Raw genomic sequence first — 23,961 nt, forward strand, 5'->3', positions numbered from 1 at the left:
TCAAACTACAAACTGCGATAATAAATGAGACAAAAAAATCAAACACATTACATACACTCGCTATAGCCTTTTGCTTGCCATTCTTTCTTGCCAGCTGAGGGGTGCTGTTAGGAGTTGTCTTCTTATCAAGAATGCCCTAAAACACAAATCTTGGAATTGTGATATTTGAAGCGTCCAGAAGCAAAAGCGTTTATCACGAAGGGGCAGCTGTGTATCAGCCATTCATGATCAATCTAAGAGGCTGCTGGAGTCGCAAAGCGTTTGGTTTCCGTGTCTGATAATGAACAGAACTGGCAAAGAGTGGGGTACGGGTGCTGAAAAATGAGTAGAAAAAATAGAAAGAGTGCGTCTGAGAGAAATGCCGCTACGGCAAGAAAGATTATACAGCACGCTAGTGCTTGCAAGATATGAATGTCGCAATACAACTAACTACCAAATCGCATAGTTGAAACATTTTTATAATAAAGCCCTCCATAGATATGGCTCCTTTTCAAGCTTGAGCAACGCTGTCACTGCACAGTCACGCAGAGCATTGTAGCCTATGGCCAACTTCTACGTAACTGCCAAGCTCAAAGTAAATAAAAATGAGGAGTCAAATACAACAATTAGAGTAGCAGGAGCTTTAGGAATCCCAAATGTTAGTTACATCCCTGTTACAGTCAACGTGTTTAACTATCAGGCAATGTGTTACTGGGAGATAACTGGCAACCTTAAACCTTGCAGCCCACTTAATAATCGTTCAGCTCCAATCAATAGCAAGCTAGACTATTATATTATTTATGCGTTCTACCACCAGGATGTGAAGAGCTGCAAGGTTTAGCAATGTGCGCAGCAGTCCCGCAGTCACTTGTGAACGCCTAGGAATGTTTACTCAAAGAAGGAAGTGTTGTGGCCTCAGAAAAAGGAGCACACTTTAGCGTAACTAGGAGCTTATGACAGACTTACATGGAATGAATTGGATTTTTTGAGCGCGGCGGAACTCATTTTTTTATTTTTTCGTCTCAACATAGGAGTGAGTTCCGCCACGCTCTTTGCAACAGAGAGGTCTGTTGAGTCAGCATCCTGTAACGAAGGAGCGCCAACGGTCAGCACAGATAGATACTTGGCCAAACGGAAGCACCGTTCTAATAGCACCAGACAAGAATTTTTGTTTGCCACAAAAACAAGACAGCTTAGTACTTATGCTGCTGTCCATACACTTTTTCAACAAAACATTTTTGTCAACATGTCTGACCATGGCAACATTTAAATGGCGACAAATTTACATAGACAACAACACACAGAGTGAAAGGTATACTGGCAGACTGGAGACAGGGAGCGGAGGTAGTGTCTTTAGACCAACTGATGGATGTAAATAAATAATTTATTTATTGACGCTAATCTGTATTATCGGGTGTCGGTCAATTTCAGACACACTTCCAGTACTGATGAAGGCTTCACACAACATTCATGCAAAATGCCTGCTTGCCAACCATGTAAAGTTTACCTCTAAAAGATAAAAACAAAAATTTTCAATATTGTTTATAATAGAGAGAAGTAATCGATGCTTAGTTTCGCGTTACACTACAGCAAGAGGAGACGACTCTGTAGCAGAACTGATGTACAGAGCTTACAATCATTAGCGATTCAAAATTAATTAAATGATTAACAAAATTTTTTAATAAAACAATCACTTTAAAAAAACCAAAAACCAGGTAAATCAATATCTTCTTATAACATGATTCACAAGGCAAGCAAATGTCTGGCAATATGGTGCAGATGAGAATCAACGAACTCAAATGGTGAGAAAATTGAAGTAGATGGCGTGTAACATACCGCATGGGCTGCCTTGATGAGCAAAATTAGGGTTAACTGATAACTCGGGAGTAAATCATCCTATATAAGAAAAACTTAAAGCTTCACAGTAAAATGAAATAGGATCTGAAACATACTAATTTTACATCAGGTACAACAGCCTTTCGTACTGTTTCAAAAGCTACGATAAATTCAACTATATTTTAAATTCATAATTCTATATGGCAATTCATAAATTATAACTACACATGTGACTGATTTTACTTGAATGAAATCTCATAACAACCTTCTAAACCATCTATTTTTTTACAAATGCAACAGAATCTGTTAAACACACATATTTAATATTGGGCAAACAAAAAGCCCTAAAAATCTTTGAGCTGCAATCAACTATAATAACCCTAGCTGCACTACACAATAATAATAATCTTTGTTGTGCTATTTACAACAAAAACACCGAGTTTTGTGGGTGTGCAGCTGCGGGTGCAGAGAAGGAGAGTGCATATTAGCAAGCCGTAAGAGAATGCATACAATCAGCGAGGCATCATAAACTAACCTCCATGTCCGCCTTAAACTCGTTGAGAGACTGGCGCTCCTGCGGTGATGCCTGGTTCATGGAAGATGAGGTTGAGCCTGTAGCATGAGAAGTGACTGAGTTCCTTGTCTGTAAAGACAATTGGGTTGGGTGGGCAGCGTGCTGTGACATTGCCGGTGACATCTGTTGTTGTTGAGCCCAGCTGATGGAATGGTTATTGTTCATATAGCTGCCAGTCGCGCTGTTCCCCCGCTGGTGACGGTCCTGCTTGTGAGAGGCCGAGTGCTCCCTCATCTACAGCACAGGTATAAATAAATATTTTCATCTTGTCATTACACATTTGAATTTGTTGGCTTTAGTAACGAATTGGAAAAAGTTTCGTATCAGTTATGGTCGTGAATATTGAGTCATCCTACAGAAATAAGAAATAGTTCAACCAACCCATGAGCTTATACATAGTACGAGATACAAGTCTGTGTAATGAATAAGAGCACTGGTTTTTGAAGGCAATATGGTTGGAAAGGGATTAGACCTTACAAACTCCACTTCAATGATTGGTGCCTGTACGATACTCTAAAGAGGAAGTGACAACGATATCCTTGTAAAAGGATGATTGATGTTTTATAAAATGTTCAACTTTTGACCAATAGTCTGATGGATATAACCTATGATAGAACTAGATATTTATTTAAAAACTATGATAAAAACTCATTGATTAAGAATAGAAATGCATATGAAGTGAATTATGAGTGATAAATATACTGATGAAATAGAAGAGTGACTACCAGAGTAGGAAATATGTTTGACCTTCGAATTCTAAATTCTATTAACACGCTTGGCATTATGTTCGATCATGCAAACTATCTGCATTGCACAAAACACTGAGTAATATACAAAAAAATCGATAAAAATAATATTATTGTTGTGGTGAATTTAAACATGAAACCTTTTTGTACTTTTATGAGCACATGATAGTCACTTGTGTACTGCTTGTAATTTCTTATGCTTGAAATCATGAGACCAGTATTAATTGGTTAGGCTTACAGAAATCAGTGCTAAAAACCACATTTGATTGCAAAATATATTTATAGCCATTAGACAGACATGGTCAGAGTACATACAGATAAATACAGCATGCCCGCTACTTCACATGACGCTGACGTCAGACAAGCTCGATGTCAAGGTCGCAATGATAACTAGGGCGTTGTTGATCAAGGTGCGTATGTGAGCTACCTGGTACTCATGAGAAGCCTGCATACCCCATCGACAATATTCCTCGCTAAGGTGGTCCTTAAGTGGCTATATAATATATCAAGTAGTGAATGTATCTGAGCTTACTACCTCTTCATGGTAATTAGCCAAGATAGCAACATATCTACTACAGAGGGATACATTCAGCATGGCTTAATATAAACATAATTGAAACAGATAGAAACAGGTTGAAACAGGTATGGTAGTGTTGACCTTAAGGGTGCAGAAGTGAAATGAGAGAGAAGCAGGGAACTGCGCATGAAAACCGAACATGATTTACCGGCATTACCGCTAATCTAGCCCAGGGCACACAGAATACAGTACTGATGGTAAACTGGCGGGACTTAAATATAAATAATGGCTAGTGACATGCCTCGTGTAATGCTGCAAACAAGGATGTTCAACTTGGTCAAACGGTTTTACCCACTTGACAAATGGAAAAAGTTGGCAACGCCTCAGTAGCTGATTGAAATTGTTTCCGTTAAGTTAAAAGAAAATTTAAACATTCAAGCGCTTTGACATATATTTATTAGACATTAAAGGCCTAGTGAGCAGTCTAAATTGCTTCTCCGTTTTATAGTTACCCAACTAACGGAATATGTAAAAGGTTAACAGGTAGAGTACTACCAGTAGAGGAGTGCATCTGACTAATAATATTTATGTAGATATCACTATACACCAGAGAAAGGTCTCTCCATTGCTAAGTCGTGGCTGGAAATATTGAGTAACAATATCTGTTCAACAGCCTTTTTCATAGCCAGATCCAACATCTAAGCGATCTAAATGTTTATTGCGGTTGCTAACAAAATTATTCACCTAAAAAAGGTTGTGCCAACCCTTTGCCAACCTTGAACCTGTTATTAGATTAGTGCTAAAAATATGCAGTCATGAAAAACCCAGATGAGTACAGCTTGCGAACATAACTTGCTCATAGCATCATTAAAAGAAGTTTGCATGGCATCTATTGAGAACCAGAATACATATACAACTGGCCGTGCCATGAGCGGTAAACAGTAGACATTGTGTGCATGTCGAGAATACAGAAAACAATTATGTAAGTGTATGAAAGAAACCCTGATAAACTTCTACGAACCGCTGGAGAGGACTGAGGTTGAATATCTGGAGGAGTGTCGGTTCTGTTGAACTTGGCGTGGCTAGCATCACCTGGTCTCTGCTGCTGGAACATAGCCCGAGGGTTAGCGTAATGACCAGAATTTTGTGAGTGAGACCGATGGGCGGTGCCATTGTTTCTGCCCGCTTGAGCATACGCTATTCTTGCACGTTCTTGTACAGCTCGCTGGCACGCTGTAAACAATGAAGGTAGTTGGGGCAACTCCGTAACCCGCTAGCTATGAAAGGTCGGCCTCCTTCACATAAAACACAACTGTACATTCTAATGTAGAGGCCATGGAACCTTATCTCATACATCTCTCAGAGCGTGTTTAGTCCAACAAACCATATTATATTAAATAGGTATAAGCCCTCTGCCTCATGCACATGCTAGGATTCACTTACATGAATATGAATGATCATGCACATATCTTCACTTTCACCTCCACCCATGTGTCGGGCAGAGTTACATGCCGATCAGTTTCAGCAAAATCGGGTATTAGCATTAAAAGGCAATAATGCACGGTGCTATCAACGCGTGGCATAAGTAAAATTCCTTTTTTTCACCTTTTGAGAAGGAGACGTTATGGAAATTTTATAAAGGAATGATTATTATTCGACATTGCCACAGCGCATGAGCAGCAAGCTGAAACAATGCTTTCTTTTAGAAAAGTACTGGTAAGCGTTTAAACATAACGTAAGATCCTGAACACATCGAGGGGGAGACATCACATGTATGAGATGGCTGCAAATCAGCGAATAGCGAGGCTTCCTACCAAAACAGCTGTGTCAGAAATTAGAGAAGTTTATCGAGTCTGTGCTCTGCAGTAAGGACTTAGCAGAGATTGAGTAAAAAAAAGGTTGACTTACGAAAACGGTAAAAAGATGACACTCACACTAGCGATAGTACTTGGGTAATATTGCAATTCAGAGTGATGCCTTCAAACGGTAAGTCATTGGATATAGGCCTTAGCGCCGAACCGAAAAAGCTTAGCCAAATGGAATCGAGACAATGGCAACCGATGAGTGCATGGGAGTTATCCCTCGTAATCAAGCCACGCGCAAAGCCAAAGAATCTTGTTAAGCGAAAGCAAATAAAGTAGCTACTATATGAACACTGACTGGCTGCTTTGAGCAACTGTATCACTCCAATTTGTCAGTGTTGGAGTATTCAAGATGTTGGTGGTTTCCTCAAGTCCACCATTTACCATAAGTGATCTTAGCAGTGCTTTCAAATGTTGCCTACCCTTACCACAAAATTGCCATCGAGTAGATACGAGTAAGAATATGACTAGGTTAAACCATTTTTCCCAAAAGAGTAAATATTTTAGACTGAAGTCATTTAATTTTCAACTGATTCTAAAAACTTCTTAATGCACCTCTACTCACCATCTTGAAAGACATGCTCGACATTCAATCCATAGGTGGCGCAAGTTTCATAGTATCTGCATCTCGAACCTAGCTCCGCCTCCAGCTGTTTGGCTCTAGATTCATCTATCAGCCGTGGATGAGAGTCGCTGCAAGACAACAAAAATATGCTGGGTTTTGAACCAGAACCTGACACAGCCAACAGAGAAAAGTGCCTGATTCCCTGCATTATTTAGCAACAAGCCACAGATGTCAGTCCGCAAGCAACTGTGGATGGAGAAGTGTCCGGAGAGGTACTATGCTCATCTAGAGGGCTAATGGTAGTAGAAACAATAGTCTATCAGCTATTTTGAGGTATCCGCAGATTAATGTACCCTTATAATCGTTAATACCAACTGGAACTCATCAATTGCCTTCACATAACATCCTGCGAACATACTTTTGGTTAGGAATATATCGATGACAGCAATGTGATGTTAGCAACAGTTGGATGCTAGAGAAATAATTAGATCTGATAAGCTGTTGGTGAATGAACCGGAAGAGAGATATATATCACAACTACTGTATGTATTAAAACTGTAGAATAAGTATAAACGATGGTTGCCAGGCAGACAACCATGTGATGGACAAATATTGTTTATGATTACCGACCATTATCCTACTCAGGACAAGATGCCAAACAAACACTATTTTTTGGATTGTCTGTTCGAATTGATAAAGATGAAGCAAAGCTAGTAGCGGAGAGAAGAACAGGAATGAGATATTTTAGAGCACAAAGACGGTCGAAAGACCAATTGGATGCACGTAACTCAATACAAAACACACGGCGTCATATTAATGCTGTTTAGAATAAAAAGTTAAAGATAAGATTTAAGCTGCCACTTTTAGACCAGCTTACACGACTACTGGGGGAAGGCCTGGTACATTCTGAAATCAAATAGGATTTAGAGCATTTTAAAGTAACCAGACGTAAACAAAAATATGTATAAAAATTAAACCATAACTGTCACGAACAACTTTTATGGTATATACTAGGTAAATCAGACACGCTGATTCCGATTTTGTACTCAAAATAAAGATTAGTCCACTATTTTTTAGAGTAATGAAGGCTTTTTTACAGCGTTTTAGTATCGGTCTCGAAAACAACACGATCGGCATAACAAGCTCCGCCCATAAATACGTGACGTAACCTAGCTTTTTAGGAACAGAAGTTACGTAGGGATGTTTAGACCGATTTAGAATAATAGAGATGGGTGTTTTAAAATTCATTAATATCTAAATTCAGCCTTAAAAATAATATCAGTCTTTTCTGAAAGGTAGATGAGCTGTTTAGCATTGCATATTTAAAAAAGTGCGATAACAACGCTAGCTTGTGATAAAACCACGCTTTCTGAGCTCATTTTTCTCGGCGTTCAGCCCATTTAAACGTCATGTAACAAGCTACGAACAATTTTAAATAGTTTATATACCTTTCATAAAAAACTGAAATTATTTTACAGGCTGGATTGAGATAATAATGGGCTTTAAGACACCCATCTCTATTATTCTAAATCGGACTAAACATTCCTAACTTCCGTTCCTGAAAAAGCTAGGTTTCGTCACATATTTATGGGTGGAGCTTGTAATGCCGATTGTGTTGTTTTCGAAACGGATATTGAAACGCTTTAAAAAAGCCTCAATGACTTTGAAGGTTAGTGGACTAATCTTTATTTTGAGTATAAAATCGGAATCAGCGTGTCTGATTTACCTAGTAAATACGATAAAAGTTGTTCGTGACAGTTATGGTTTAATGCATATTGGTCCTTTTTGGAACTTTTCAATGACAAAGTCTGGTTTTTTTCATAAAAAATATTTCATCGGAAGATAACTGTATGTACATGATATTTATTTAATAGACATTAAAAAAAACAATTGGAATATCCATTTTGTTCACAAATATAAAATCTGCAAAACTTTGTTCCATGATGGTTATATTTATATATATTTATATGGATATATTTAAAACCCGGTTATCTTATTTATAAAGCCTTAGAGCATTAGATGCCACTGTGAATAGCTCTACCTTCCTCACTGGCCAGCAACTGCTGATACTTGTCATGCGGCTACCTCTCACAGGGAATGCTCATTACAACTTGCCTCTATAGCTATGCTGCTACCGATCCGATGCTGCCGTAATGGTCATATCTCACCAGAAGCAACCGATGTTTGTAAAGACCGACAAAACAGGTCAGAACTAAACTAAAAACATCAATACTGTTATAGCTATTTCCTATTCGATGGTTACCCAATTCCATTCGTTGCCTTCTGGGTCACCATGGAGGCCATTGTTTCACAGAAAATAACATAAATATTTCACTTGCTTACAATATATTGTCCAATCAGATGCAAGTTTCAGTTACACCTAGCCGAACCAAATCGATTATGACTGAAGGCACTCGGTTGCAAGCTTTTGGTCTTCTGTTACCTCTCCAAACCGGAGTTTTCAACATCTTTATTTTGGTTGTTGTTGTTGTGTGGTCAACATAATTATAATGCAATAGGACTACATCTTAGATTGTACTTCATAGATCTGTACCACTGTCCTCGACCATTCTTACACATGACAGTTTGTTGTACAAACCCTTCGTTTTTTCATGACATCATTTTATCGTTGTCGGCCATCTTTATAAACAACTTTCATCGTTAAAAACACGAAGCTTTCGCAATGAATTTTGGAAAACGATGCTTTTGTTTGCATATTTTTTATTATAGTATTAAAACCACACCAAAAAATATTATTAAATAAAAGAATAACGATCGTTTCCTACAAATGTGGAGGCTCTTTCGTGAACGAACGCATGTGCAAACGGCTTGATGACGTCCAAAAGAACGATGAATTCTTTAGTAGTTAGAATGATTCTGACACAGTGAACAAGGTTTAAATTATCTTAAATGAAAAGGCTGACATAAAGCTGTATACTCAGAATCGGCACAAGCTAAAACCAGCTTTTAACAGAAACTTTTTCAATGTCAAATTCCAACCTATTGAGAGAATTATGCAGACTGACACAGGCCATGAACTAAAATAAGTCACATTCCTTGGGTTGGGCTGGCTAGCATAAGGAGAAAGAATTTTTAGAATTTTATCAGTGCTGTAATGACTAGCAATCAGGGTTTGTACCAAATAATGGAATGGAATTTTTTCTTTCAAGAAAACCACAACAAAAGTTGGAATGCAAGTTCCCTGTTCTCATGAATGATTAGTAATGTTTACATTTTACATTAATCATTAGAGTCAAATATGGACAGTCAAGGGGTAACGAAGTTTAGGGCTAGGCATGGCTAGGTTTGGAAATGGATAGGAAACAAATCGAAATCATACAAAGCTAGAAGAGGTATACACGATACTAATAACATAATGTAACATTCGTAATCAGTAAAAACTATGGTGACCCGTCATTGGCTACCGCGGATAGAGTGCAAGCGACTATCATAAACAAGTCAGGGTTGCTATAGATTTACTGTTGACACGCGATTCTTAAATAAAATGGTTTTAATTGAGTTACTGGGTGCATCTACTTCTCTCTCTCATTCGTTTTTCCTTCCCTTCTTCCTCTCCCCTTCCCCATTTTTCTCTCTCCCTGCCCACTTTCCTCCCCTCACTCATAGGACAGCTTAGGTGGTCAGAGAATACCTTCAGATTAGACGGACTAAAAGCCTAGAGCCGAGGAACATCTGGATACAGATAGGAAAATGAAGAAGCATGAAGATGGCTAAGAGGAGAGATGAGCGAGCGATAGCGGAAGAGAGGTGGAGAGTAGCCTACCTGTCTATAGCATCCTGAGTACCCACAAGTATAACGGGCACCTGGCTCATGTCTCTGTAGAGACACATCTTGTTAAAGAAGCTAAGCATGGCCGTGAAGCTGGGCTCATTCTCGACACTAAACACGAGTATGACGACATCTATCCAGTTAGTAAACTAAAAGCAGAACATTCAAAGAACTATGAGGCAGCGGGTCACGATGACAGGCGAGAGAGATGCGCATCAATTATGTAGAGGCTCCCAGCGGCCCTCACATCCTTAGATGAACAGCTCGAGTCTTCGCGAGGCCTTTGTACCCAGTAATCAGCAATTAATAGCATATATTGCTCTCTAGCTGATCATATAATAATCAAAGGTACATATACAAGAGTGTGTTCAGTCAGCTGTGATCCTTCTAACTATGAAACTATAAATAACTATGCATGATGAGAGGCTCAAGGAGCCCTTGATCTTATAATGGTAACAATGCTGCATTCCAAAGGTAACTAGAACACCGGGTATAACAATAAGGCCTCACGCTATATAGTCTGAGCTCCGCAATAATAGCTAGGCAGGCCCATTTTTATATTTGCGGAGCGAAACAACATGCTGTAAAATCTGTCATCTGCGAGACAATCAATCTTCTAATCAATAAGAAGTTACAGAAGACAAAACTGACATCACTTCCTGCTAGCATTTTATGAGCTGTACTCATAAAAGACATTCCAGACCACCCAGAGCCAAATCAGACCTATATTCAGAATCACCCAACCATTAAAACTGTCTATAAAGAAAGTATGACAGGACGAACTGACAAGGATAGAATTTCAGTTAGACTATAGTGTAATCCCTAGAGATGAGATCTATACCCTTGCTCCAAGTTAGAGCTAGTCTTTGAATATGCAATCTTTTCCTCATATACGTATATTTTCCACTTATGCAAACTAACAATTCACATTTAGCTAATAGCGTAAATTGTTGCCCTAAACATACCTGCGCTTCGGGCACGCCTCCCTCATCTCTGATAAGAAGAAGATAGCTTTGTCCATCTATTTGTACTTCTTTTTTAAACCTTCCGCCTGTAATAGAAAGAGAAACCAATTATATAATATGAATGCTGCAATTGTTAACCCTAAGCCGATGAAAAACATCGTGGGACTATTGAAGCTCGCTGGAGAAATATCAAACACAATTTCTAGGAGAACCTGCGCATGCTGATTTCATTGCTCCTACTGCCTACTGTTTGCTTTGGAGAGTGGTCACTGCAAGACTGACCCTAATGGCCTGGCCACAAGCACCACAAAAATTTATTTGGCAACACTAGCTAGTATAGTGTCGAATATAGCTACTAGCTAGTATAGTGTCCAATATAGCTACTAGCTAGTATAGTGTCGAATATAGCTACTAGCTAGTATAGTGTCGATATTTGTTGTGGCTACGCACACTGAAGCTGCTACTAAATGCTGGGTCATGTTGACAAAAGAGAATTGACCTCAGCCATGAGAAGGACATCACGGTCTTGCTGGATTTTCCAGTATTGTCAGCATATTTATTATCTCATACGGATCTAATAGGAAAAGCATACCTGCTAATGCTGAAAATAGATCTGTACAAGACGTTGGGTTCATGGCATAAATCAAACCATAGGAAACAAAAAATCTATATTATCGAAAGAATTATCTAAAATGTTTCATGAACAGTTCCATTTTATACTAGTGGCTTTCATATATCTGTTAAGAGTGAGAATATATTTACCCATGTATAGCTGTTTGTGTGAAGCTGTGTTGTCAGCATTGTTCAAAAGCGAATCTTTTATAAAACTAGCTTAGGTTGAGGTGAATAAAATTGAATCGAAATCGTTTGAATCAAGTGTTTCAGCCAATCACAGATGCAACAGGTTTATCTTTACCAACATGTTCGTATTGAGACAACGCAGTAATAAAGTGTCGCATTGGCTAAACAAAAGACACGTTTGGTCGGTGTGTGTGGCCAGGCAAAAGGGAGGAAGTGTTCTGCCAAAAGAGCGTGTAATGTATATTAGCTTGTGTTCTCAGACTGACCTTCAGGGGACTCCTCCTGCATATATGAGCCTGTCAGGTACCTGTGGACCAGCGCTGACTTGCCACTGTTCACCAATCCAACAATCCCCTGAGACAGAAAAGAATCACCGGTTACACAAGCATTAGTCATCGTAATGGACAATTCTACCTGCGAAAGGCACCGATAGGATAGACAGTGATAGACTGCTTATTGCAAAATGACACGCGCAAAAGAATGAACTCACAGCCATTGCATATGCGCATCTGTCCAGCGTAATCTTCACTGGTTGACAATAGATCTATTAGAGGGCACTTTACAGACATCAATAAGTTACTACCATTTCTCTATATTAGTCCTCTTCCTATACAGGCCCTTTATGGCGCTGTTATTCCTGCATTCGCTAGGGCAAACGAGTAGCATACAGCCAGCATATCCAATGTAATCTTTCATAAAAAGTCCTTTGCCAAACACACTGCAGATCATAAAGTATTTACCCAGCTGTTCGTAATAGTAACCTGGCAGAGGTAGCATTATGCTACCATCGTTCTTATAAGGCACGATAGGGGGCATACCAACTGGTAAATTCCTAGCAACACTATTGACTCATACAACCTCGAGGACTTACACTGCCCGGGCAGCTAGTAACTCTAATGTGAACCATGTGAATGACCTACTGCTATCCTTATCATAAATATTCAGCATTGCGAATGATACATCGGCGGCTGGCTCGTTTTCTTTGGGCTGTTCAATGGTTAAGGATAGAACTTTAACTATTGCTTTCATCTACTAAACACCTCTTCTTTCAATCAGGACTGAAGAGAAACCAGCAAGCGGTTTTGACGAAGCTAACGAGCAACTGGGTGCATTATTTTTCTTTCCTTAATAAAGTGAACCACTAGTCTGGCACAGGCCAGATGGCTGGCGCACTCTACAGCATTCCCGAATTTTCTTTTCTCACTGGGTACACTCACAGTCTAACCAATCGTATGCCTAGCTTATGTCAATCTCCAACGAAACCTATGACCAATTGCTATATCGGATTAGTGTTCCGGTCACACCTAACCAAAATTATCTGGGAGTTTCGTCGAATTCACCGATTCAGCCAATGATAACGCAAGCAATAATTTGCATGAGTCTGAATACCAAAACTTGCTCCGCCGACCAATGACCAATAGCATAGATTGACCAATAGCTTCCTCCAATAAGAGGTGACAATAGCTATAACTACCCAATTATATCAGGCCTTTCCCCTTATGAATTTATAAAACCTAAAGCCTGATTCTAATATCAAATGCGAGACCCCGGCGGTAATTTTGCAAAACCACTTGCGGCACTAGGCTCGGCAGCATCTGTTCACACAAAGCTGCGTCGGTGATGATCGCATAAAAATGGCCACTCGCCATACCGCTTCGACTAAAGCCTGGTTCCCATATAGGCTATGTTGCAAAGCCCCGGCGACAGCACCGCGGGCTATTAGCGTTGAAATGGGAACCTACGTGCCGGGTACCGCCGGTAGTTGCCGATGGCGACGCAAGAGTTTAGCGCTGTTCAAATTTTGTGAAGAGCCGCAGGCAAAACCTTCCCGAAATGCACTGTACAGGTGAAGGTCAGCATTATCGAAACGGCATGGCGAGCGAACATTTTTATGCCGTTATTATGTGAGCTAAATGTGAACATAAGCCCCCCCCCCCCTAGCGTCGCAAACGTTTTGCTGCACAATATTACCACCGGAGTCTCGCAATTGATATGGGAGCCAGGCTTTAGGCATTGCTAAGGTATGTAAAGACTGCCTGGTAACTAGGGAAGCTTGGTTTTAGACCGCTAATAAAATGGGGACTGGTTCATTACATGTGTACTAGATGTGAGGCAGCTGGCATCAATAAACTTCTCGAGTGTTTAAATGATGCGGTTCAGAAATGTTGCAAAATGCAAATAACTGTTTTAAATTAATGTAGTTCCAATGGTCAATGTTTCCAACTGAAATGGTAGTAATTGATATATGTATATATCTATATATATATATATTAATGTATGTAAATGACATGATATATATATACCAATATAGCTGAGTTTTTAAAGGTCAACATAACAAAGCAACGGTAGAGTCTGCAAGAGTTTTTACACAAATTCTTGTCTTCGCTTTGTACCTTGACTGATCCTTCACACATTCCAATACTACTAGCCAAATACAATCGATTCAAGATTTGAAACCTTATCAGCTATAAAACTGATAATGGCCCATGCAAAGATTGGTTAGCAGACAAAACAACCTACCAGCTTCAGGTCAGGAACTGCTCTGGATGTCGTCCATTCCTGACTGTTTACAAAGGAATCTGCAACAAGTTACAAAGCATATAGATTGCGAAAATGGTGGATGAATGAAATCATGTCATATCTCCCTCTTTTTTTTATTTTTCTTGCTCGGTGTTAGATAAGAAAATGTCGGTATTTTCATCAATTGAAATGCAGATTTTGAGGTGAAAAGCTAAGATGTTGATTGTACATAATTCTTACCCTTTCTCTTCGAAAAGCGACTCCTACCAATATGGTATCTCGAAGCAGATATAGAGCTTTCGGTGTTCAAATTCAAGAGTGAACCGAAATTTACTGAAACACTTCTGCGTAAACGAGTTTTAAACTGAGCAAACATGACAAAAACCCTGCCTACTCAGACCTAGTGAGACAAGCAACTAAACGACTTTACTAAGTGACAACAATTGGCTCCTCCCACAGTGCCCATCTAAAGATCTTTATCTCTTCTAAATTAGATGGTTTTACATAATAGAGGATTGCATTACACATTTTTATACACGCTTACATATCTTGCATATATATTGACTCGTTCACTGAAAGAATGTGTGGATGCGATAAACTGGCTGTACGGGCCATCTTTTTACAACCAGATAGCCTAAAGGCATGCTGGAAAGTCAAATTGATAACCAAATCAATTGACATGTTAAGTACAACATAATTAATTGTTAGATATGTCTGTCGCTCTCATCACTCTCTGTCGGAGTAAAAGCTTAACTTGTTCTCATACGCTAGATTATGAATCACATTTACGTTAGACTGACTGGGTTGTTGACTCTAAAATCTAAAGAAATGAAAGTGGAGTCATACTAATGATCGATAAAATTAACTTCCTACCGGGTTTGGGTCTTCACTGGGGGGTGGGGGGTGGATAACTAAATTAGTACATACATACAACTTACTATAAAAAAAACTTACATACTGTCTATTGTTTGAACTACAACTACTGGTTCAAATAGTTGCGGCCGACCTAAAATTGTTGACTGGGAACCAACTACTACAGAGGTCTTTATCAGCCTACAGTGAGATTTATTGATCAGAGAGAGAAAACAAGGAGTGAAGAACATATTGGGGGAAAAATGGAAATGACTGGGGGACAGTATGAGGGAGAATAAAAGCAGTTGGTAGAGTTAAGAAGGCATACGCAGAGATGGAGAGACGAGAGAGTAAAAGTGTAGTGAGAGATGAAAGAGAGTGAGTAAAGCTATTTTTTGGAAGCAAGGGAAGATGAGTAATGAAGGAGGGGTGATGGAGTAATGGAGAGATGGGAGATACAACGTGAGTGGACGTGAGTAAACGAAAAGGATAAAGCACATGCAGAAGAATAAAATAGGGGAGGAAGAGTAAAGAGGTAGTAAGAAGGGGTGCAAGATCAAAGGAGTGGGAGTAGAAGGTGAAGTAAAAATAGATAGGAAACTTAAAAAAGAAAAAGGGAATGAAATAAGGCAAGAGAGGGCAACCTGGACACAAGGTAGGTCTGTACAGAAATCTTTCTGTGCAGTAAATCTTTCTAACAAGTTGTATTTTTAACCATTATTTTTAACATCACAACCAGGTATGATAGTCTACTGCTTCAAACATTTCATTCATGTAAATCAAGTCATGCCACATTTACTGTTAGAAATGTAACAATAGCTTCTACTCGTAACAAACAAAGCACAGTTAATCTGATAAGCATTATTTCTTCCAGCTACTGGGCAACAATGACCTAATTAACAAGCCATTTAAACAAAATTGGTCTAGTAATCAAAGCATTCATATACGTAATGACAGATACATTTGCAACATCATGTCGACTTGGCTACTAACAAGATAATATATTTACAAAAAACTTGGGAGAGGATTAAATTGACGATAGAAACTCTATAATAGAAAAGACTAACAGTTGCGAGTCAATCAATACGGATTCAATATAATATCTGGCCTCTAGTTAGTCTAATCTACTAACCGCGCCAGCTAAACTCTTTAATAGAGCAGGCCTATCGGACATACCCTCAGGTTCACTAACCCCTGTAATACCGCACAGCTTCTAACCCATGTTAGAGAAGCTTTCTCAATTCATGCACTGCGCAGACAGATGCCTGTACACGCCCTTCTGCAATAACAGTAGGACTGAAAATAGAGCTTGCGTCTTCTTTATTCAAACAATTGAAGATCAATATTCAGTCTCTGAACACATACTCATGAGATACAGTAGAACAGGTGCGTTGACTCGCTTCACCATTAAGGTGTTTTTGAGTTTGTATAGAAACCTATTATTACCAACTTTTGACAAAGATCACCCTTGCATGAAAAGCTGATCAACTGCTCCTGTACGCAATACAAATTGGACAATAATGTTCAATTAAAATGTGCTTTGGAAATATATAAACAATGATGTGATGGGCAAAACTGTAGAGCTATTATAGACCTAGATTTTGCTAATCACTTGCAGAACATATCTCGTAACGGTCGAATGACTCTCAAATGTCTAGCGCGCACAGAGTTTTGTAATACTGGTGGCCAACACCATGAAAAATAATCTAAAGCGCCTCCTCAGAAACAGTGATTTGGTTATTATTAGAAATACCTCATCTATTTTACCAACCACAAATTACCAATTGTTTCTCTGTACAAAATTACAAGGGTAAAGAACAAGAGAGGCAGAGAAACTGGGAACTCACGTGAACTTTGACAAAACTGCCAACTAACTCTTCATTATCAAAGGCATGTACTGGCAGGGTGTTTGTAATAAAACAGTAGATAAATACTGATGTGAAAGCTTAAGGTTAGGTCTAGCAGTCATATCAAGTGGAATCACTTTACAGCTATGCAATACCAATACCATTTCACTCACTCATTGAAGAACGGAAAAAAATATTAGAGGCATATAATCGCACATAGGTTGCGCAACCCAAAATATGATTAGCGGTAAAACAGACTTCAAAATGGAGGTGTTTGCAAAAATTCGGCAAAATCAATGATTGAGCGTCAAAGGTTACACTTATTTAATATTATAACTCCTATTCTCAGTAGTTTCTTTAAAAATCACTTTTTAGCAAGCTATAAGATTTTTTAGCTCCTTTTCTTTCCTTTGAAAAAAAAATCAAATAATATAAGTAAGATACTCACCTCTAAAAACCAAATAAAAATAGCAACTTTGTAAAAAGAAACTAGTACAAGCTGTTGGTTTGTAGGCTGATATTAGGCACATCTAGTAGAGTGTCTTATTTCCAAATTTTCTGGTCATCTGAACATACAGATGTTCATACAAAGAAGCTGGTCAGGTTTAGCATAAGACAAGGGGAGCTCAGAACAATAAATATTATTGATAAAATACAATTTAATGAACCAAAAAAGTTTAAGAAAAATATAGATCTGTTAGTCAAATAATCATGAAGATGGGCCAGCTAAATTTGATCCCCTGAACACATACTCAAATATGCAACCAAATAGATGCATTGATTCCATGTATCATTAGGGCTTTTTAGGCTCTTAATTTACAATTTTCAGTCACAAAGAATACAATGACATTGTGGAGATGCTATCTTAGTATTCCAATGTCTAAAAAACCCAAAGATGCTTATGCAGAAACAAACAGTGAAATTCACTTTTTGAATAAAACTATTAACTAACCTAAAACCGAAAAACTATTCCGCTGCAATCTTTTAAAACAAAACTCGAACTACACCTACTATCCTCTAACCAATAATACCATTCACCATCTAGCTTTACCTATTTTAACACTTTATATTATACATTGTTTTCATAACTAGAAATTTGTTGTCATAGATATGCATAACTATTTTCACAGAGCTTATATTTGTCCACTCTTTGTTTAAATAATACTCATATTAATATATCAATCCTCAAGCTCGCTTTTTACATATTTTATGTTTTTAGTTTCAAGCTAGGCTATTCATTAGTTTATTAGTTAGACTTTAGTTTATTTGTGTTTTTTTGTAAACTGGTTTTTAGTTAGTTTACTTGCTGTGGTACCTTGTGCAAAACATGTTGTGAAATATGACTATTTATTATCAAAATAAAGATTGCTCATAAATAAAAAAAGTGTTAATTAAAAAATAGCACACAATGACTTCGTAATTTAACAATGTTATCTGAAGTCTACTTTTATCTAAGCTGAACAGACTAAAAATTTATACAAATATTCTAAATAAGCTTTAATGGTTACCTAATAACAAATTACTGTTAGTTGAACTAGGCAGTTGATAAATCGTTTCAACTTCAGACTCAAATTAAAGTACAAGGGACTTGATGATCAAAACAATTAAAGAAAAATAACTTTCTACTAACACAAAATAAAAAAATCGTCAGAGCTATTTAATAATAAGGTTCTATTAACTAGAAAGTAATAAACAAGTAGTTTTTTGATTCAATAATCGTGTGTGAGCATAGCTAGGCTCGCAATAACAAGTAAGCTTATGCCACATATTCAAACACTTCAAAGTGTTAAAAGGTTTTCATATCAAACAATTACATTACCTTCAATGCTAACGACATGGTCTCTAATCTGGGCTTGTAGGTTAGGGTCAGTAATTCCTTCGATCAAATCGTAAATAGCATATATACTGGGATGAACACTTTCAAACCGCTGTATTTCCTGTCTTATTTCATTTGAAATGTATGAAGTCTTCTGAGCGAAGCCTTGATGCTGCGGTTGATAACTCATATCACCTAGCGCAAACTACAAGACTTTACATTCCAATGTTGTAATGTTATAGGCTAGGCGAAAATCAATTGCTTTAATCCGAAACAACGGAAACGGAACACAGAATTTAGTGCCGCTGCTCTTTTACTTCGGTAGTTCAACAACTATAAAAACAAAAAACAATTTTAAAGATTATTATACATGTGTTTGTTGTAAATATAATTAAAAAATTGCGTGTTTATTTAATGTTGGTCTTATCGTAATTTTAAACAGTCTTGTTTTTAAAGCCGTAAAGCGAAAAAAATGTTTTCATATTTAGGAATGCACAACTCCTATTTCAATGTTTAAGCTCAAAACGCAAGTTATTACAGTAGTATTATAAGTACAGTACATACATCCACGAAATAATCAAAGCTAGTGCTACATGCAAACTAAGCGCCTTAGTTGATCGAAGCGCCTAAGATCAAGCAGACGGTCGGCGTTTTTCTTTCAAATCAATCGCGTTTGCCCCATAACAGGGTATTAGAACGATATCTTTATTAAGTAACATTAGTAGATGTGGATTACTGTTAGTTTGGTTTTTTTATTGTGATTTTTAAATTTGTTGGGGCAATGTTATTATTAAGGTTGAGGGTAGGTCGTAGGGATTAGGTGAGGGCAAAAACTTTATTGAAAAAAATATTGAAAGTTCTTGGTGGGGGTGTGTGAAAAAAGGGTTAGCTGTTAAGGATCCACACAGAAAAAGGAGTGTTTGTTAACATTGGTGTGATTGCACCTTTATTGCTTTTGTTGCATGTATTGTGTAGGTGGGCATTTGAGAAAAAATAGGTTGGTATTGCAATTTCTTCATTTTTTTTTAGATTTTGGTCGGCCGTCCTCCGACGCTCTGCAAGGGTGGCCCATGACCGCTCAGACATGAGGTCAGAAATCCTCTCATTTTTTTAAAGTTTAAACACCCACCTAAAAGCTTTTCTGTTCACAGACTCGAGGGAGTCTATGTGCTGGGATAAAAATGGAGACCAGACAGTTGATGAATATTCAAGAAGTCAGCGGCAGATGGTTTAAAAAGAAAGGGTGTTTGTTTTGGATGAGCAACTTCTGAGGGATCTCATGAGCATGTATAGTGTTGAAAAGGATTTGGTTATAGTCTTTTCTATGTGAAAGTTAAAGTTGATTTTATTGTCTATAATGACTCCGAGGTATTTAAAGTGATTGACATAAGTTAGTTGCTGGCCTTTAATAAGATATTTGTGATAAAAGGGGCTCTCATGAAACCTAGAAATGTAAGTTGTCTCACATTTTGGGATGTTAAATTCCATCTGCCATTTATCAGCCCAGTCTATGAGCAAATCAAGATCTGCTTGAAGATTTGCACAGTCGCTGGCTGACTCAATCTGTGAATATAGGAGAGCATTATCAGCTAAAAGTGTGAGTCTAGAGGTCTTGATAGCCGCTGGCATATCATTTATAAAAATCAAAAAGAGGAGGGGCCTAAACAGATCCCTGGGGCACATCAGAGGAAACTGGACATGGTTTGGAGTATGTTTCATTTATAAAAAATGGTCTGTGTGTGATCCTTCAACCAATCCTTAACCCAGGTGATAATTGTTCTGTCTAGATTAGTTTGGGTAAGTTTGAATAAAAGTTTGCTGTGGTACACTTTGTCAAAGGCCTTGGAAAAATCACATCGTTTGGTTTCCAGTATCAAATGATTCAATGAGTTCATGAGTTGTGAGGATTAGCTAACTTTCACAGCTTCTCCTCGAGCGAAAACCATGTTGGCAGTCATGGACGTAACGTATTTTTTCCCCGGATCACTTTATTAATTTTTGCAGGAAATTCATAAGCTGATTTGTTATGAATACATATTCATGCCGATTTGGCTTATTGATTAAAACCCACAATTGTGCTGTTTTTGCTATCAGTCTGTTCTTATTGGTTGGTCAACTTCTTAACATCAGTAAACTTTTTTACAGGATAAACCTAACACAACCCTAATTCAACACCTCATCCTTAACATTATGACTAAATTTATCCTAACATATTTAAAAAGACATAGTGGTTGCCACAGGTCAAACTTAGTTGAGATGACTGAAATTTACGTAATGTAGAATTTCTTTTCAACCGCATTAAAGGAAGCTGTAGAAAAATCTATGCTACGAAGCTTAAACCATCTTGTCAACCTTACTGGTTTAATAAATGTTGGTGCACTGAAAAACATGCACTAAAGACGTAAATGTACAAATGAAAACTGACAAATGTACAAATGACAAATGTAACGAACTTTTAATATACAATCAAACCTGTAATTTCAAATATTATAACACACAAACTTCTCAACAATCAGCGTAGAATTGAAGGAAATATTTGTCTTAACATGTGACATCCCAAGTTTTTTTCCAAGCCATTACAGTTGTGTAAACCAGTACATATGTATGCATTTACATAGATTAACTTTGCGGTGTTTGAATAGTATTAAACAGTACTTCATACCATCATCTTAAAGTTTTCAAAACATAGTTCTCAAAAAAACTAGTATGATGGTGGTAGTGACGGTAAGAAAGTCATTAGAATTAAGCAAGAAATCCAAAGAAAAACATAAAACAATTTTGGATCATTTTTCTAAAGGTCATCGAAGCAGTCTAGTAGCTATTTTGCACAGAGTGAAAGTAAGTCGTAATGGAGAGACTGAATGTGATAATTGAACATACAATGTAAGAATTATCGAACAAAAAATATAAGCAAGTTATGATTATTGAAAATTTAGGTAATTGAAGTTAGACCTTCACCTAACTACCATCTGTTTTTTTTTTATATTGCCAAGGCTATACCTCCATTCACTTGGAACTGCGAGTTTATCATATACCAGTTTAAAATTGAGTTTCTTGATCTTTCTTTCCTTTGGGTTAGTATTTTTCACATCATTTGAAATATAGCCATGTATTTGTTGTGCCTACCCAAACATTGTTCTTACCATTGCGTTGACTTTAGCAGCTTATTGCTTGTGTTCTAATAAACTTTGCAAGTCGTGCATAAAGTCATTTATGGAAAAATCATATTAGTAGGGCCTAAAACATTATTTTTGAGTTATCAGTGCCTAGGTACTTTAAATTGTTGTTCTGGGGTTATGGATCAAGTCCATAGATTCCATGAATTGTAAGCAAATCTTCAATTTGTTTTCAATCAAGAGTTAAGGAAACTACTGCTTATACAATACAGTTCAGCTACCGTCAAACCTCTATTTGAGCACCATGATACTGTATTCTTCAGCCCTTCTTTTATATACCTTTTCCTTCCTCTAGATTTCTGTGCTTACCTCTGACTCCTCTTTTAGCTAATAGAAGTTTAGAAAAGTATCAAGCTGTAAAAGATTTTCTACAATGAAAGCATGTACAAGATCTATATTTTTAAACATGCTCTTGTAAAAGAGGCAGAGACTGTTAATCAGATAGCACAATTAATCAGATAACACTGTTAATAGCAGTTAGGAAACAACAATATTTTGAACAGCTATGTTATGAAAGGCTTAGTTTTAGTAATGAAGTTGCCTATTGTTTTAATGGTTTTCAATATATGATGAACGTAGTATGTGCATATGGGTAAGCAACTCTGGCTTTGTTTTTAAAATAACTTTTAAAAAATGAATTCGTTGTTATTTTGAACGCCAATAAGCATCACAAAGTGTATTGCATCTGTATGGCTTGTAACAGTAACTTTATTTACTTGAAACAAGTTCAATTATCAGTAGTACTTATATGCAGATATAAAAAGGAAGCGCCAATGCTTCACTTCAAAACAATTGTACATGCAGACCTTCGATTCAAACTGGTCACATATATTTGTCGGCCTGCAGTTATAGTTTTAACTTTTATTCTTTTTTATGCTCAGACTAAAAAATTTTTTTATTTATATCTAAAAAACGAATGAAAGATTCCAAAGTAATCTTTTGTTTTACAGATACTGTATATGAGTCTATATGTTTTGTATGCTTTGGCTCGTTTGAAAGTATAAAACACAATAGATTGCATAATATAAAAAATTTTATTTGATGAATACTAGAGTTGCATATGCAGTAACTGGTGTAACTGTAAGTTTCACCAGTTACTGGAGGCAGGCAGTAACTGGAGTTTGGACCAGCACCAGTCTTTGAACATTAAGTTAAAAAAAGGGAAATAAACAGTTTGTATTATCTAATGTGTTTTTGTATTCAAAGTGTTAGGCTTGTATTTTGTGTCTTTTCCCGCATGGCCTTCAATGTTACTAATACAGTCATACCTCTACATACCTCCAACATGCGAGAAACTCGAGATCAAGCTGATTTTCTAGCAAGGTTCTTCTTTGACATACGAGTAATTTTGAGATACGAGCGTACAAGTTGTCTATGGCCACTACACTAAATGGCCAAGTATGCAAGAGACTGATTTCAAGAACAGCATCGCTCAGTCTTTTTGAACCAGGTTTTAAAAGATTGGCTAAATTTTTAGTGAGCGCAATTATGACAACAAAATTAAAGTAAGGTTAGTAAAAGATTAAAACTTAGCTTCAAGTGTGTATTTAGTCAGCTAAATTTATTAAAGTTAAATTCAAAATTTGTATTACGTAGGGTCACCAAAGTTTAGTGTACCCATTGCATTCTTCTGTCTCTCAGACCGCCTTTATCTACAACGTCTGTCTTAAAAGTAAAAGCTCTATGCAGTATATAGTGATGTTACATTTTATTGCAGATCATAACAACTAAATAGGTATTTGTTACTTTGTTAGTGTAGGTACTAGGTACTGAATTATTGTACAACAATTAAAAACACATTTTCCACCATAATATCTTGTCTAGGTGGTTTTTCCATAATATGGTAACAGGTTAATTTGTACTTAGATATTTTATATAGGAAATAGCATCTGGAGACGCTAGAAAATTGATATATAACTATATATGACTATATTGATATAGTCCCAAAAAACATTAAGCGTGTATGTTGAGATATGACTGTATGGTAATTTTATCTGCCAGTTCAATGTGATTGTGAGAAGTAGTTAAAAATATTAATAGCCTTCTGCCTGTTCAAGAGTGATTAGCATAAAATTTCATTTGTTTCCTTTTTTTGAGTTCACACTTGGAGGTGTT

The 23,961-nt window shown here is 37.3% G+C and overlaps 1 protein-coding gene across 1 annotated transcript in view; it reads right to left on the reverse strand.

Annotated features, from left to right (window-relative positions):
- Positions 1-18,932, reverse strand: part of LOC137385907 (arf-GAP with GTPase, ANK repeat and PH domain-containing protein 1-like) — a 42,109-nt gene extending 23,177 nt beyond the window's left edge. Inside the window, exons 1-10 of the mRNA XM_068072515.1 lie at positions 18,674-18,932; positions 14,156-14,214; positions 11,902-11,989; positions 10,835-10,920; positions 9,864-10,018; positions 6,080-6,207; positions 4,674-4,885; positions 2,351-2,623; positions 946-1,062; positions 56-136 (exon numbers count right to left, since the gene is read on the reverse strand). Coding sequence (XP_067928616.1) covers positions 56-136; positions 946-1,062; positions 2,351-2,623; positions 4,674-4,885; positions 6,080-6,207; positions 9,864-10,018; positions 10,835-10,920; positions 11,902-11,989; positions 14,156-14,214; positions 18,674-18,860 — 1,386 coding nt within the window. The 5' untranslated portion in view covers positions 18,861-18,932. The remainder of the gene's footprint in view (positions 1-55; positions 137-945; positions 1,063-2,350; positions 2,624-4,673; positions 4,886-6,079; positions 6,208-9,863; positions 10,019-10,834; positions 10,921-11,901; positions 11,990-14,155; positions 14,215-18,673) is intronic.
- Between the last annotated feature and the right edge of the window lie 5,029 nt (positions 18,933-23,961).

Source organism: Watersipora subatra, chromosome 1 (genome assembly GCF_963576615.1).
Source record: "Watersipora subatra chromosome 1, tzWatSuba1.1, whole genome shotgun sequence".
Classification (NCBI taxonomy): domain Eukaryota; kingdom Metazoa; phylum Bryozoa; class Gymnolaemata; order Cheilostomatida; family Watersiporidae; genus Watersipora; species Watersipora subatra.